Source organism: Typopeltis vanoorti, chromosome 6 (genome assembly GCF_054136105.1).
Source record: "Typopeltis vanoorti isolate ZY-2024b chromosome 6, IOZ_Tvanoo_1.0, whole genome shotgun sequence".
Lineage (NCBI taxonomy): Eukaryota > Metazoa > Arthropoda > Arachnida > Uropygi > Thelyphonidae > Typopeltis > Typopeltis vanoorti.
The window spans coordinates 15389836-15405868 of NC_143554.1; the positions used below are offsets into that span (position 1 = coordinate 15389836).

Sequence of the window (16033 nt, forward strand, 5' to 3'; positions counted from 1 at the left end):
AGCGTTAGCAAAATCCAAAGGTATCATGGTGTATTCATTCCCCTTATCTAACTCAACGGTCACCTTATTACAGAATGTGAGCAAGTTGCTCAAACATGACCTTCCCTTACTAAACCCATGTTGTTCATTACCAAGTAGAAATTCTCTGTCAACCTATTTCTGTATGCAAGCCCTAACCAACTTTTCCAAAATCTTAACCACCACTCCAGAGAAATTGATAGCTTGATGGATGGCTACATCTGTCTTTATGCCCATACATTCTTTCCACGTGCATGGAATCTTTCCTGTCATGAGACTCGATAAAATTACGTCTGATCGAAAGAGAACTACAAAAAACATTAAAGCTGTTAAATGAGGAGGGGAAGAGATTTGGACTTGTTTTGAACTCAGAAAAAAAAAAGACAATGGTATTTGGCGAGAAGAACATGAAACAAAAAATACACTTGACTTACTTTGACTTATCTAGGCACTGTCAGCCCGGGGGGGGGACTTTTTGCCTCAAGAACCACTTGACGCCACTGGGCACGGATCTGCGACTATCTGCCATGTTCCAGTCTCTAGCCTGACAGCCTGCAGATCCTCCTGATCGGGGTCGTGCCTCCCACACTTGTCTTACGGTCCTTTCAGGGCCCATATGGTGCAGGTGCCCCAGCCACTGAAGATGCCAGGCTCGCAGCTCCATCAAGACATCTGCTGAGTTGTACAAAGCATGTATGGCTGCGTTAGACTGCCTCCTCCAAACTCCGTCTGCCATGACTCCCCCATAGATACGTCGTAGCATCTTTTTCTTGAATACTCTCAGGTGGTTGGCTTGCCTCACCACGAGAGTCCATGCTTCGGCAGCATAGAGAAGAACAGGTCTGATCAAAGTCTTGTATAGTCCCACCTTTGTAGTCCAAGACAGTAAACGCTAGGTGGGATGCACTTAATAGTAGGCCACATTCACGGCATTCACCCGACTCTGGACATCAGCATTGACATAGTTGTCTTCAGTCACAATAGACCCCAGGTACCTAAATTCCATCACTCTCTCAAACTGAGCAGCTCCCTCTAGATCTTGAGCATCATGGCAACTCATGAAAAGGTATTTCATCTTCTTGGCGTTTATCAATAGCTTCCTCAGTAGCAGTAACCAGTGCCGCTGCGTCGTTCCGTTGGTGCATTATGACATTCAAGTTGTCTGCATAGCAAAGAATCCTGACCTGCACCTCCATGTTGACTCCACCCACCACTTGCTGTATGTTTCTAATTACTTTTTCCAGCACTAGATTGAAGAGAATCGGAGAAAGCCCATCACCTTGCTTCACACCAGTCTGTACTTGAAACTGGTCCGACAAGTCATCTTCTGCTTTCACTTGCTCTCGAACCAGCTACACACACCTGCACCATTTTTCGGAGTTTTCGAGGAATTTCCAGTTCTTCTAACACCTGCTACATTTTTGAGCGTATAATTGAGTCATAGGCTTTAGAAAAGTCTATGAAAATATTATGGACTTCACGGTTGTATTCCCAGCACTTTTCAAAAACCTGGCGCAGCGTGAAGAGTTGATCTATAGTAGGACGGTTCCTCCTGAAACCCGTCTGGTAATTACCAAGACAGTCTTCTGCATATGGTGTGGGGCGCATTAGCATGATGTTAGACAACACCTTGTAGCTAGTTGTCAACAGTGAGATGCCTGTATAGTTGCTGCATTGAGACTTAACTCCTTTCTTATATACAGGGGTGATCAGCGCCTCCTTCCACTCGTCCGGCAGACGTTCTTCCCACCAGAGCAGCAAGATGAGCCAGTTTAACTGCTCCAGCAGGACATCCCCACCTTTCTTCAGAAGCTCTGCCGGAATGCAGTCCACTCCTGGAACCATATTATTTTTCAGCATGCAGACAGCACGAGTAATCTCACTAAATGTCAGCTCTTCAATATATGGTTCAGCAGTTTTGTAGGGAGTGTGGTTCTTAAATATTAACGTTCAGCAAGTTCTCAAAATATCTACATCACTGAGAGAGAGAGAGCGTCTTTTGAGTTTGTTAGAAGATTTCCACTCTCATCTCTTATGGTTGCCCTTGTGTCTGGGCACTTTGCATGGCTTTAATCATCTGGTACATTTCCCATCCATTATTCGCCACCCTATTATTCTCTATGCTGGCCACCTTCTCATTAAGATATTTCCGCTTTTCCCTACGTAGACATATATTCACCACTCTTCTCATCATCTCATATACAGCCTTCTGTACGCTAAGTAGTTCAATAGTGCTTCCCTTCGTTTCATTACAGCTTCTTCACACTCTATTAAACCATGCCTTTCTTCTTCTCTTTCTCTTTCCCACAGTCCTCAAGACAGCAGACGTGACCATATTTTTGATAGTGTTCCACATCCTATCTGGATCACTCCTCTTCCTCCTGTAGCTCCTCAAAGCAGTTTGCAGCTCTAACTAGAAAGCCCTCCACTGTTTTCAACTTGTCCAGGTTGAAAAAAGCACATTTTTTTAGAGAACTAAAAAAATGTGGGGGGGGGGGCTTGTGCTCCCACATTGAGGACATCTGCTCTTGACCTTGTTTACTCAACTGCTGAATACTTCTCAGCTATCTGGCTGAACAGTGCACACATTAAATTAATTGATACTGTATTGAATCAGACAATGCGTATTATTTCTGTAACAATAAAGACTCTTCCATATTGGTTACCAGTTCTGTGCCACATACAACTGCTACAACTACGATGCCAAGACAACCTGATTTGCAAATATAACAAAATTTGCTGGAACCCACTGCTTCCTCTACACTCTGATATTGACAGCTTTACATCACAAAGGCTTAAGTCAAGATACTTGCCTATTATAACGGCACAACAACTTGTCACTAAGGGCTATGATGCAACAATAGCATGGCAGATGGATTGGACTGCCAAAGGCCTTGGTAATCTGACAGACTGTCTTTAACCCAAGCAACCCTCCATCAGTGTTCGACCTATCTCGAAAAATATGGAGTTTCCTAAATAGGGTTCGCACCAACCATTGTAGGTGTGGAGCTTCCTTATTTACATGTGGAAAAAGACCAAACTCACCTTGTCACTGTGGTGAGGATTACTGTCCTCTAACTGACTTTATAACAGTTTCTACAGATGCTGTTGACTGGATGTCAAACTTAGACATTCGATTTTATGCTTATTTGTATATTTTTATATGTATATATGACTACAGTGTCACTTCGCTCTATTGTATGCTTTTATGCATTTTGTTGTCTTGTATGTTTTTTTGTGTGTGGTGGCATACGCATGTATTCTTCTTAGCCAAAAGCTAGATAAATAACAGATATTTAACACTTGTTCCCAGAGCTGTTTTCCTCTATGTTTAATAGGACTCTGCTGTTATGCAATTTAATTAATGCCAATTAAATAATTAGCATTAATTATTTAATTAATACCAATTAAATAATTAGCATTAATTAAAATAAAAGTGCCATAAAAATTAATTTCATTTATATATGTATTAAGCACACATGCAAATGTTAATTATTAGTGAATGACATTGTGGGAATTGATCAAGCATAGCTTGATTTTTTTTTATTTTTATGACTACAATTAAACATCATCAGCATAGGTATCTAATGCAGATGATAGCATTGACTTCCTGCATGAAATAGTCGTAATCCAGCAATAAATTTTCTAGTCCTGGGTAGTCACTCTTTCAAGCTTGGGAATTATCTTCATAACTTTTTTGTTCTTCTGATGTCCTCTGACGTTTTGCTGTGGTTTGCTTCATCATTTCATCCTCAAAATCTTCATTTTTATTATAGCATTGAAGGCTGTCATCAAAAGATGCGAACTCTCCATAGTTTTGAACATGATATCCCATATATAATTGGATATCATGTTCACTATCAGCAATATCTGGCATATCCATGACTGAATGCTTAAAGCCAAAGCAAGCAAAACAATTTTGGATTGTCTTGCTTATTTCTTATCACTTATCAGCCATAAACTGTATTACTTCTAAAAGATAAACATTTTGTGCACCTCCTTAGCAATTGTACAAAGCAGTAAAATTTTTCTTTATCCATTGGAATTTCATGTCTCAGCTCATAATCAGAGATTCTTAAAAAAATTCACATCATTAACACATTTTTGCTCACATGGTAATAAACTAGTAAACTCTCCATTCTAATTCCTTTAAAGCATTGAGGTCTGGTCCTTTTTTTCCAATAACTAACAGCTTTCGTTTACTATTTCCTGACATATTTGAATAGCATAACACTGTTACATGATCCATTGCTTTCGTTGATCCAGTGTAGCATGCTTATAACCCCCAGGAACCATGTGGTGTGGCATGATAAAATAGACATGTTTCATCAGTATTTTCAAATATCATAAGGACTATTGATTCAAGATTAGGGAATTTTTCTAACACTGCATGTGGTAGAGGTTATTGCCTGGCCCAATTAAATGGCATTGTGTCCTGAATAAATAAAGTAGATTCTTGTTATATTCTCATTTTGTTTATGATCTTCTAGACTTGTCACAATAAAACAGCTGCCCTAATTAACCAATGGACCAATTAAACAGAATTTACTGTATACATAAATATATATGTGCAAATTTTTTGTCTCACACACACACATATATATCACAAAAATGTGTACATTTTAGTTGCTTTTTTTTTTATAGATTCTCCTGTTAATAACAGGCCCAATGTATTTTCAAATATCCTACACCCTACAACATATGGATCCCACAACTCTCTGCTGCAAGCTGAAATACATTATCGAGTTACACGAGATTTAACAAGATTCACCGTACTTCTGAATAACATGCGTGTAATGGCAATATTTGACTGGCTGAAAGATGTTCACGAATTCTTGTCTTCATCTCCAGATAAGCCCTCATCTAATGGTAAGTTTTATGGTGTGATTCTAATAAATCATCATATGATTCTTTAAAAGACATGTCATGATGTTTATTTTTCAATAGATTACTAAGTTACTAAATTATTAAGTTACTAACTTAATAAATTTGCAAACATAATTTTCACATTATAATAGGAAGTTCATTTATAGTGCTTCATGGTATAAACTACACCAAAGCACAAAAAATATAATTAATTTATTGAACTAATATTTCACTGAGCCGCCATAGCTCAGTCAGTATAGATGAAGCCCTTTGGTCGGAAAGACCTGGGTTCTATCCCTGTCCTTATCTTTGAGACAGTTGCGGTTGCAAAGTCCACAGCTAAGAACCTTAAAGGTTCGTGAAAGCTTAAGAAGAAGAATATTTCACTAGTTTTCTGTCTAGCATCTTCAGAGCATAAATTACAATGACAAGTGCTAGCACCCAACTAGAACTAATTTCCTAACATGGTGCTCTATATCTCCTAGATTAGCATAAGGTTAATTTGGAGAAGCCAGTAATTGGGTCTCAAAATGACTGTTTCTGGGATCATTGTCAAATTAGTAAAGCTGTACTTGTTGAAGTTGGGGTAGCTTCATAGCCAATACTGCTTCTAAAAATAGTCTCTTAGGCCTGTAGCATCTTGTAACAGTAATGTCGTCTTCCATTTTCCTGTGTGATGGAGTATTGAAAGCATGGTCTGCCAGTCCCAACTTGCCATATGATCATGAATGTAATTTTTGTTTTTTTTTCTTCAAGTCAGAGGTTTACCAAGCTACCAATCTTTCCGGTGTAGGCTAATCTTCAAGCACAGAGAACGTTATACACACCAGGATTTGCAAAAGAATGAAGATGATCCTTAGCAAGATGGATGAAAGTAGCTAGCTGAAAGACTACAAGTCAAAACCAGTCTAGGTAGTGACCGTTCCATAATGCATAGCATCATGCACTCCAAAAAGAAGTTTGCTTTGCATCATGGGACACAAAGCAATTGATATTAACTCATCAGCCTCTATGTACAAGTAGCCTAGTTTTGAAGATATTTCTTATGTAAACTTTTGTTTGCTTATGCTTAGATAAAGGATAAACAAAAATATAATTTTTTGACAAGTATAATTTACTTGTTATGCTGTGTTTTATTAGAATTTTTGGATGAAATAGTTTATATTACTAAACAATTATGTCTGTATGCTTTAGATTGACTTTTTTTATTTAATTTCTAAAAAAAAAAAAAAACGAAGTTTATTCAGAAAACATTGAAGTTCTTAAGAATTGAGCTAAAATATATTGAAATATGATGCTAGAGTACAACTTAGTGAAAGGCTATTATTGAAAGTTCTTGTTGAAAAGATAAGTTTTATTTTTAGTAAAGCAACAATTTGGATTTGCATTTTGGTGTAGTTTTGTTTATTTTTCATAGCATAGCATAACTGATTGATTGTGGAGAATTGTTTGTTGGAAACAGACTTTTAGTAGTTTTTGAAGCTTGCTATGAACAATGACAAAATGGTAGCATAAAAGATGGATGCATGGTGCAGCATGAAAATCAGACATAATTAATGACAAGGAATTTTCAGGAATGGTACGTTGTTGTGAATACAAAATGTATATATGTGGTGGAACTAACAAAGACGAGAGGGGATGGATATTATTATTATTATCTGAGGCCTCCTGGGAGTCAAGGACCCATTGAGGGAGGCTGTAAATTACTCAACCCAGTTATCATACCTTCCCTTAAATTCATTTACACTAGAGGCACTCACTACCACTAAGGGCAAATTATTCCACTCACTCACTGCTCTCTAGGAGAAAAAACTAGCTCTTATCTCTTTCTTGACGTAACTGCCATGGATGTCCCCGTGTTCTCTCCCTACCTTCCATATAACGAAAAATTTCATCATTTGAAATGCTATAACACTCATTCAAAAGTTTATAGACATCTATCATATCACGCCCTCTTTCTCCTGTTAACAAGAATCTGCAATCCATATAATACTCGCAATCTGTCCTCATAATCTAAATCCCATAATCCAGATATAATCTTTGTAACTCTTCTTTGCACCTTTTCCACAGCTTCTTTATCCCCTTGGAACCCTGGAGACCAAATCTGCACACAGTAATCCACATGTGGTCTTATCAAAGCCTTATAAAGAGGCAAAATTACTTCCTTATCCTTGCATGTTAAGGTTCGCTTCAACATAGCAATTATCCTCTGAATTGTATTTGCAACTTTTGATATGTGACCTTTGAACTTTAAATTCTTATCCACCAATACACCAAGATCCCTTGCTTCTTCAGTTTCTTGTAGCATAACCCATGCTGTGCATAACTTTACACTTACTAACATTAAACTGATAGCCATTTTCATTTGCCCAGATTTACTGTCTATTCAAATCATTTTTTAATTGCTGAATATCAGTAGCATCCCCGATTGCCCTGACTATCTTCGCTTCATCAGCAAACAATTGCAAATCTGATGATAGACCCTGCTTGATATCATTAATGTATAGATTGAACAATAAAGCCCAAGGACTGAACCCTGAGGTACACCACTGGTCACCTTAAATCTGGCAGATTCACACCTGCTGTATACCACTTTTTGATATCTGTCTGTCAACCATCCCCTGATCCAAGTCAATAGATTATGTTTTATTCCCCTATTCTCCAGTTTACACAACAGCCTATCATGTGGTATCCTATCAAATGCCTTCGAAAAATCCAACATTATCATAGTGTATCCATTCCCTTTATCCAACTCGGCTGTAACATTGTTATAAAATATTAGCAAATTGCTAAAACGTGACCTTCCTTTAGTAAACCCATGCTGTTGTCTGCAGAGTATTGAATTTTTGTCTGCCCATTTCTGTATGCAAGTTCTTACCAACTTCTCTAAAATCTTCACTACCACACCAGAGATACTAATAGGTTGGTAGTTAGACACATCAGTTTTTGCATCACCCTTGTGCAATGGAACTATCATACATTCCTTCCATTCCTGTGGTATCATTCCTGAGCTGACTGAAGTTATACAAATGTGTGAAAGGCCTAGCCAATTTATTCTGGACATTACTTTAGCAAATGGGCTGATATTCCATCTGTCCCTATTGACAAATTCTTATCCATGTTATTCTTACCTTCAACCTCATTTTCATGAACCTCTAGCTCTTCATCCAATGTAGCACTGTGCACCATGTTACATACACCTGGTTGATATATCTTAGCAAAGTGAGCATTGATTAACTGGACAATCTCATTAGCTTCTGATGCTCAAGTACCATCTGTATTCAATAAAGTTATTCTTTCACATTCATTCTTTCTTTTGCTTATGGCATAACGATAAAATTCTTTTGGATTACTTTAAGCTTGCATGGCCAATTTCTTTCATATTACAGCTTAGCTTTCTGCACAATACTAGTTACTTTTCTGGCCTGAGCTTTATATATTTCATAAATCCCACTCTTATTCTCTCGATATTCTTTCCACATCATCTTCTTCCTGTGGATCTCTTGCTTAATAAGGCTGCACGTCCATTTCACTCCCAACCTATTTATTCTTCGAACACTAGGGATACATTGAAATACCACCTCATTCAAGCACTTTTTCAAAGATTCCCATGCATTGTTGACATTTGTTTCCATTCAGTAACTGATACCATGTGACAAAAAATACTATTCTTCTGAGTTGATCATAATTTCCAACTTTGTAGTTCGGCATGTAACCTGTTTTAATCGGAGCATCAATACAATTAGATACTTCCCAAGAAAGAACAGCATGATCACTCTCACCAATTGGTGGTAAAATAGCTATATTCTTGACAGAGATCCCTTCTGATGCTATGAGCAAATCCAACAATCTTTGACCTCGAGTTCCTTCTTTCACATGCTGCTTGAGAAAGTTGTCTCACAACAATTTAATAAATTCCTGTTCATTCTTATTATGAGATTTCTCTTCTACCTAATCAATGTTTGAAAAATTAAAGTCACCTATAATGATCATTTTGCTTGGTACCCATAAGATTAAATCGGTGATGCATTGCTTCATCCCCTACAACTGAGCTGACAGATCTGTAGCAACACCACACCAATGTTGCCTCTAATTTTTTGCTGTGAGTGTGTGCAGAAATTTGTGTGTGTGCAAAATTTGCCTTCTTTTGAAAAGTATGTGCGCACCCATACGAGTCACCATATTAATAATTTAAGCAAAAAAGTTAAAAGATTTTAGTTCACTCTTTACCTTCTGGTGTCAATGGGACATCAGCCAGGTCACCCCAACTACCCACCGTGTTCCCACACGTGGCAATAGTCTCCCCAGTAAACAGTCGGAAATCACGATTCACAAGCCTTGGGCAGGACTCGATCCCGGGACTTCGCGCATGCGAGGCCAACATGATACCGACTGTACTAGATAGGATTTTAAGTGTGTGTATTATTACCATCACCAAGTAAGTTGTGTGACATCAATCACAGAGCTAACATAAATATTTTATATGTATTTAAAATTGATCTGATTAGAAGTAAGAAATAAAGTAAATAAAGAAATTTTAATTTCATCTTGAAAATCTAGTGTGCGCATATTTTTTGCTTTGTGCGCTAGTTGTAAAACGTGTGGCGTGCACAGCTGCTTAGAGGGAACATTGCACCCCACCATATATTTCATTCTGTTAACCTCCACTTCACACCAGATAGACTCAAACTCATCGCTACATGAGACATTGTTACTATCATTGTTTTCTTGTATTTCTACCCTAACTGGACTTAAGTCATCTGATATCATTAGTAGCACTCCTCCTCCTCTCCTATCTCTTCTGTCATTCCTAAAAATAGCATATCCTTTACACTCGATCCCACTTACCATATCTGAGTCTGATAGCCAGGTTTCGCTAATGCAAATAGGTCACATCCTATTCAATAAAACAAGAAACTCAACCCCCTTTGTTTCTAATACTCCTGGCATTTGTATATAAACATAATAAATTATGACCTAGCCTATTCTTATAATTAGATATGCAATCTATTTGGTCTTGTTCTAGAATTTTCTGTTTTCCCTCCCCAGACATACTTAAAAGGTCCGAACCCAAAGCATATTTTTCCGCTACTTCGCCATATACATATCCATATTCAACATTCATATCTTTATCACATTTGTATACCATAGCTGAACTTTCACACACATTTTTCCCATTCCTCCCTTGATGATCTAGTTTCTCTGACTCTCTGCATTGGTCTCATACCAAGAAGTAATTTCTCCAGGTTTCTGATGACAAATGAATTCAACTGCAGACCATCATTCTTATACAAAGCTTTTTTGCCATCATACACTCCCCACACATTTAAAAACTCACATCCATATCTTCTACATAGCCTGCGTGTGAAATCATTTGCTATCATCACCCTCCTTCTTAACTCCGTACTATCATATCTAGGTAGTAATCCTACAGTTTTTACTCTTTCACATTTCCTTCTTGCTTCTTCAAACAGACCTTTCATATAATAAATTTAATTTAATCCTTTCTCCCAGTGAGAGCAAACAAAGTTTGCGCCTGAAAATATCTTCAGGACTGAATATGGTGTTGTACTATCTTACCTGGGGTAAGTAGTACAACACCAGGCAACTCGTAGCAAAGGTGGAGCAAGCTACCAACATTCCTATCCCAGTATCTCCCATAATACAAAACACATCTTGTTGCAGATATGTATAATGTTACACGTTAATGGATTGGCCACTACCCAGACTAGTTTCGACCTTTATTGAGGTCTCTTCAGTGGGAGCCAGGCCCAGAGTTGGAGATAACAGGCAGAAGCAGTAGCAAGGTCATCTTTACCTAGAGGAGTTGCCAAAAGGTTTTCCACCTTTTTTTATTAAATTACTCTGGATTTAGAGAAAGATGTTGAAAGTTTATTTTTCACTAGGTTAGACTATAATAAATTTAGTTTAATCCTTTATCCCAGTGAGAGCAAACAAAGTTTGCGCCTGAAAATATCTTCAGGACTGAATATGGTGTTGTACTGTCTTACCTGGGTAAGTAGTACAACACCAGGCAACTCGTAGCAAAGGTGGAGCAAGCTACCAACACTCCTATCCCAGTATCTCCCATAATGCAAAACACATCTCCTTGGATACGTATAATGTTATGCATTAAGGGAGATTGGCCACTACCTAGACTGGATACTGGCCACTACCCAGACTGGGTTGGCCACTGAAGAGACCTCAGTAAAGGTCGAAACTAGTCTGGGTAGTGGCCAATCCCTTAATGCATAACATTATACATATCCACAAGGAGATGTGTTTTGCATTATGGGAGATACTGGGATAGGAGTGTTAGTAGCTTGCTCCACCTTTGCTATGAGTTGCTTGGTGTTGTACTACTTACCCAGGTAAGATAGTACAACACCATATTCAGTCCTGAAGATATTTTCAGGCGCAAACTTTGTTTGCTCTCACTGGGATTAAACTAAATTTATTATAGTCTAACCTAGTGAAAAATAAACTTTCCAGACCTTTCATATCTTCTCTCATGCTGTGTTTGTCACCACTTAAATTATTAGTACCTACCAGCACTACCATTTCTTTTACGTTTCTGTTTTGGTTTTCAATTACGTTTGTCATATTTTTAATTTTCACTCCCGGGAAACTAGAAGTGGTGACTCCCTTGGCAAGCAGAAATTTTAAAATTGAGTCACCATACTATATTACCTCTTTTTTTCTTAGATATTAACTTACTTACCTTGTTGTTATTAATATTTTGATTTCCATGTTCATTATTTTCCTTTCTGTTCTTGTTCTCTTCCTTTTTCTTATCTTGTCGAAGTTTAGACAAACGTTTTTCCACCTTTTCCAATTCCCTGGTCGATTTCCTAATAATTTCTTTTAACCGAGCTACATTGATATATCTAATGTTAATGTATCCTCAGATAAATTATTATCATCACTGCAGCAGTGCTTTTGTTCAGATCAAATGCTCTCCTCAGTAGCAACAACTTTAGCTTTAGTCACTGCCTTGTTACGACGAGTTTTTGGCACCATTTTTAAGAGTAAAAAAAAACTAATAATATTTCTGAAATTATGTTATAATATGCTTTAGTACAATAACTACACTAAAAAACTACAATAATATACTAAAAATACACAATTAAATCTAAGAAAACACTTAATAAATCAACAAAAATCACTATTCTTTCAGGAGCACTCTGACAGTACGTTTTTTCACCTGCTAGCCTCAACACCAGAATATGTCGAAAGTCTGGTGTTCAGTTGAACTACAAGTTATTGGTAAATGCAAAACAGTGGATAAAATGAAAGAGTACATAATTGTGGGAGCAAATGATCATATGAATGACGAAATGGAAGCAATTGCAGGAGCAAATTATTGTAGAAATCACGGAATGAGAGTGAGCTGGACTACAGAAGCAAAAAGTGTAGCTGCAGAAATGAAACAAATGTCTTGGATGAGGGATTTGCATATACAGTGGTGTATTTAGATTTTGCAGAAGGCTTTTGATAGACTGCTGCACAACAAGCTGATACTCGAAGGTAGATGGCATGAATTGAACATTGGTCACTGTATGGACTGCAGGAAGATAAGTAATTTTTATTTTTACATGTGTGCCGATATTGTCTAAATTGTAGACTAATTATTACTTGGAGATATTTGAGTGTGGAATGCAGTGTTAGGATAAATTTCTATTTCTATGGTGATAATATTATAGATTCATTGTTTTTTTTTAGTACTGTGATACACAGTCTAGCAGGGAAAGGCAAATCATGGAAGACTCAAAAACAGTAAGACCCGTGTATGTAGCATATATGTGTGGGAAGATGTCACAGATATTTATGTAGATAGGCTGAATAAGAGAAAAGAATGAGTTTAGCTATGTAGGAAATGTGATATTCTGATGGACCATGAGACTTGCTTAAATATCAGTTAAAATTTTAAATATGAATGGCAGTTGAAGATTGTGCAAATGTTGAGAGTGTGTGTGAGTGAAATGTGGAAGTGATAGCAAAGAAAAAAGTTTGATTGACTATAAAGTGGTGATACTGATGTTGAAAAACAGAGTGCAATTAACGGTACAGCGGCAAGCAGGATTGACAGTAAGCAAGCATGTGTCACTCACAAAATAGGAGTGAATAATATCAAAAAAAAAATGCAAGGTTTGAAAGCTGAATTAGTGAAGATGAGGTGGATGCAGAGCAAATTGAAAAGAATTGGCAATATGTATGCAAGAGTGAAGAAGATGAAAACAAATTATGTCGGTATGAAGAGGGTAACAAAAGACCTGTGAGTGGCATTGTATGATGATTCAATTTTTAAAGGTGTGGGAAAAAAGATAGGCTGTGCTAAAAAATCACTCTATTCATTTTACCAGGAGGTAAAATGAATAGAGTGATTCATCCATTGGATATGAGGAGTAGGTGAGCAGAGGAGTTGGTAGTGGTAGTAGGGAAAAATGACTTGACTGGAAATAAGGAGAATGTAAGATTAGATATCAGGAGGTTATTGAGAAGGATAAAAGATAATAGTGTGATAGGAAAAGTAGTCAATATGTTAACCGGGTATGACTGATGAGATGATGCAGATTGCAAGAATTATGAATGATATGTTAGCAGAAAAGTGTGAAGAAAAAGGAGTGCAGTTTGTTAACGTTTGAAATGAGTTGGAAGGAAGAAACGAACTCTATAAGAGTGAAGAATTGCTTGCATTTGAATGGTTTTCATGCAAGTCATTTGGAGAGACAGCTGCAGCTGGAAGGGAGCGTAATGAGTGTGAAGAATGAATCTGAGCAAGAAAGAAGCTATATGGAAGAGGAGGAGAGTAAGGAAGGAGAGATTAAAGTGTTGGTTATTATGAATGAAGAAGTGGGTACTATGAGTGTAGAGAATAAGAGAACAAGTATGGAAGATTGTTAAAGAGCAGAAGAGTACGATGGAGAGATAGAAATGGTACTTATGAATGAAGAAGTGAGTAGCATGAGTGTAGAGAATGAGAGAACAAGTATGGAATACAAATAGGAAACGAGGAGACTCACGGTGAATGTGAGAAAGGTTGATGCTACAAGAGGATATGAATGCATGTGTAGACAAAAAGGGAAGGGGGACGTCCTGAGATGTAGTAAAACCAATTGGATTTGAAGAAGGTTCTAGGATGAGCAAGGAGAAAACAAAATAGCTTGAGGAAAGTATGCATAAGTCGCATCTAATAAGTGGTATCGGAGAAACTCGTTATAGATTCAGAAATGTGCTGCTATGTTTGTATATGATTGCTAGAAGTATCAGAAACAAGAGAAAATGAAGTGGCTGCGTTGATTGAGTTTGTTCGCCCAAAAATTGTTGGAATAAGTGAGACATGGTTGGATGAGGGTGACATCCTGATAGGAATAGCGATGAAAGGTTATGATGTATTTTATGAAGACAGAAAGGGTAAAAAAGGGGAGATGAGTGCTACTGATGATAGAAAAAGAGTAACATTGATACATGGTAGAGGTGCAAGGAGGGGGGGGGGGAATAGTGGTAGCAGTTTTGAGGCAGCATTATGTGAGAGAGGTGAAAAGAATGAAATACTCCATTGGATGTTGCTAGACTTGGTATGGTGAGCAGTGACCAAGAAATGTATAAGCAAATAGAAAAAGGGTGATCATTATGGGTGATTTTAATTACAGCAGTATAGATTCGGATGACGAGATAGCAACCAGAAGTAAAGAAAAGGAGTTGAGTTTTTGAGGGACATCTACCTCAGGCAGTATGTAACAAAGGGCATATGAGGTTTGAGGGTCTTTGATTTGATCATCTCATCAGAGGATGTTATTATATTATAAATGGGGTGTCAAATCTCCCTCCAATTGGTGAGTGACCATGATGTGATTATCTAGGTTGTTGTCAACCATGCGATGACTTCTGTGAGGAAAGGGTATATGTGGAACTGCTAATTGCAAGGTTGGTAATGAGAAGCTCAGGAGACAGCTTGCAGCTGTTGCATACAATGATCAGTTGGGTGGAAAGGATATCATTGCTGCTTGGATGATATTCAAGAACTATGTAGTATCAGGTTATCCCAAAAGTAATGTAGTTTTTTATACTGTACTTGTTCAAACTTATCTAAACATGAATTTTTAAAGCTTTATAAGTACTGCTAAGCTGAGCTGGCCTCATTCTATGGAATTTCACATTGCAAGAACATAATACAGTATAAAAAACGATATTGGGTTATTGTTTAAAGTATCATACGGTATAAAACAAAAACAATAAAGGTTAATATTTAAGTAACCATTATTGTTTAAAAAAAGGCTCCACTGCTGATAATACTGTAAAAAATGTGCAAGTATATGGCTATAATGTTTTGAATGTGCGAAAATGCCAGGTATGGTTACAAAAATTTCGACAAGTTGACTAGCTTGACAGACTCTGTTTGCTCTGGGTGCTCTCTCTCTCTCTCTCTCTCTCTCTCTCTCTCTCTCTCTCTCTCTCTCAGTAATGATATGCTGAAAGCCACTATTGCAAGAAATGCAAATGCAACTGTTGAAGATTTAGCAAAAGATCTTAATTCATTATCATCAACCATTCATCGTCATTTGCAAGAACTTGGAATAGCATCTAAGCTTGGCAAGTGGGATCCCATGAACTGACGAACAACAATTGAAGAGACTGCATCAACATCTGCACTGCTCTTCATTCTCAAATTCATTAATTACTGAAGACATTGGGTTCATTCAGGGGGATTAGACTAAACTTCAGCGAAAACAAGTCCTTCACCCTCAGAATATTTTTTTAAGTGTTTGGTGGGATATTATTATTATTATGTGACACCTCCAGGGAGTCCAAAGACTCATCGATGAAGAGTGTGCCAACAGCATCGAACAATTGATACCTTACAACTACTAACCGCGCTCAGACTTGTTAACTTTTTATTGTGCCATTAGTAGCAGAGGCTCTAGCTCTCGACTAACCTTTAAACTTTGAAATCTTGCAACAAAACCAAACAATCACTGCTTGAAGTATATATGAACAACTCGATTGATTGAATGAAAAACTGAAATCAAAGAGGTGTTCTCGGTCAGTTGAAAGGTTGGTGTTTTTCACCATGATACTGCATGCCCTCATACTGAAAGAATCACCTGTACCAAGATTGAGGAACTTGGCTGGAAAAACTTTCAGATCC

General features: G+C 37.5%; 1 protein-coding gene across 1 annotated transcript in view; it reads left to right on the forward strand.

Annotated features, from left to right (window-relative positions):
• Positions 1 to 16033, forward strand: part of Vps13D (vacuolar protein sorting 13D) — a 1260195-nt gene that overhangs the window by 618699 nt on the left and 625463 nt on the right. The window contains exon 43 of the mRNA XM_090393926.1: positions 4663 to 4887. Coding sequence (XP_090250052.1) covers positions 4663 to 4887 — 225 coding nt within the window. The remainder of the gene's footprint in view (positions 1 to 4662; positions 4888 to 16033) is intronic.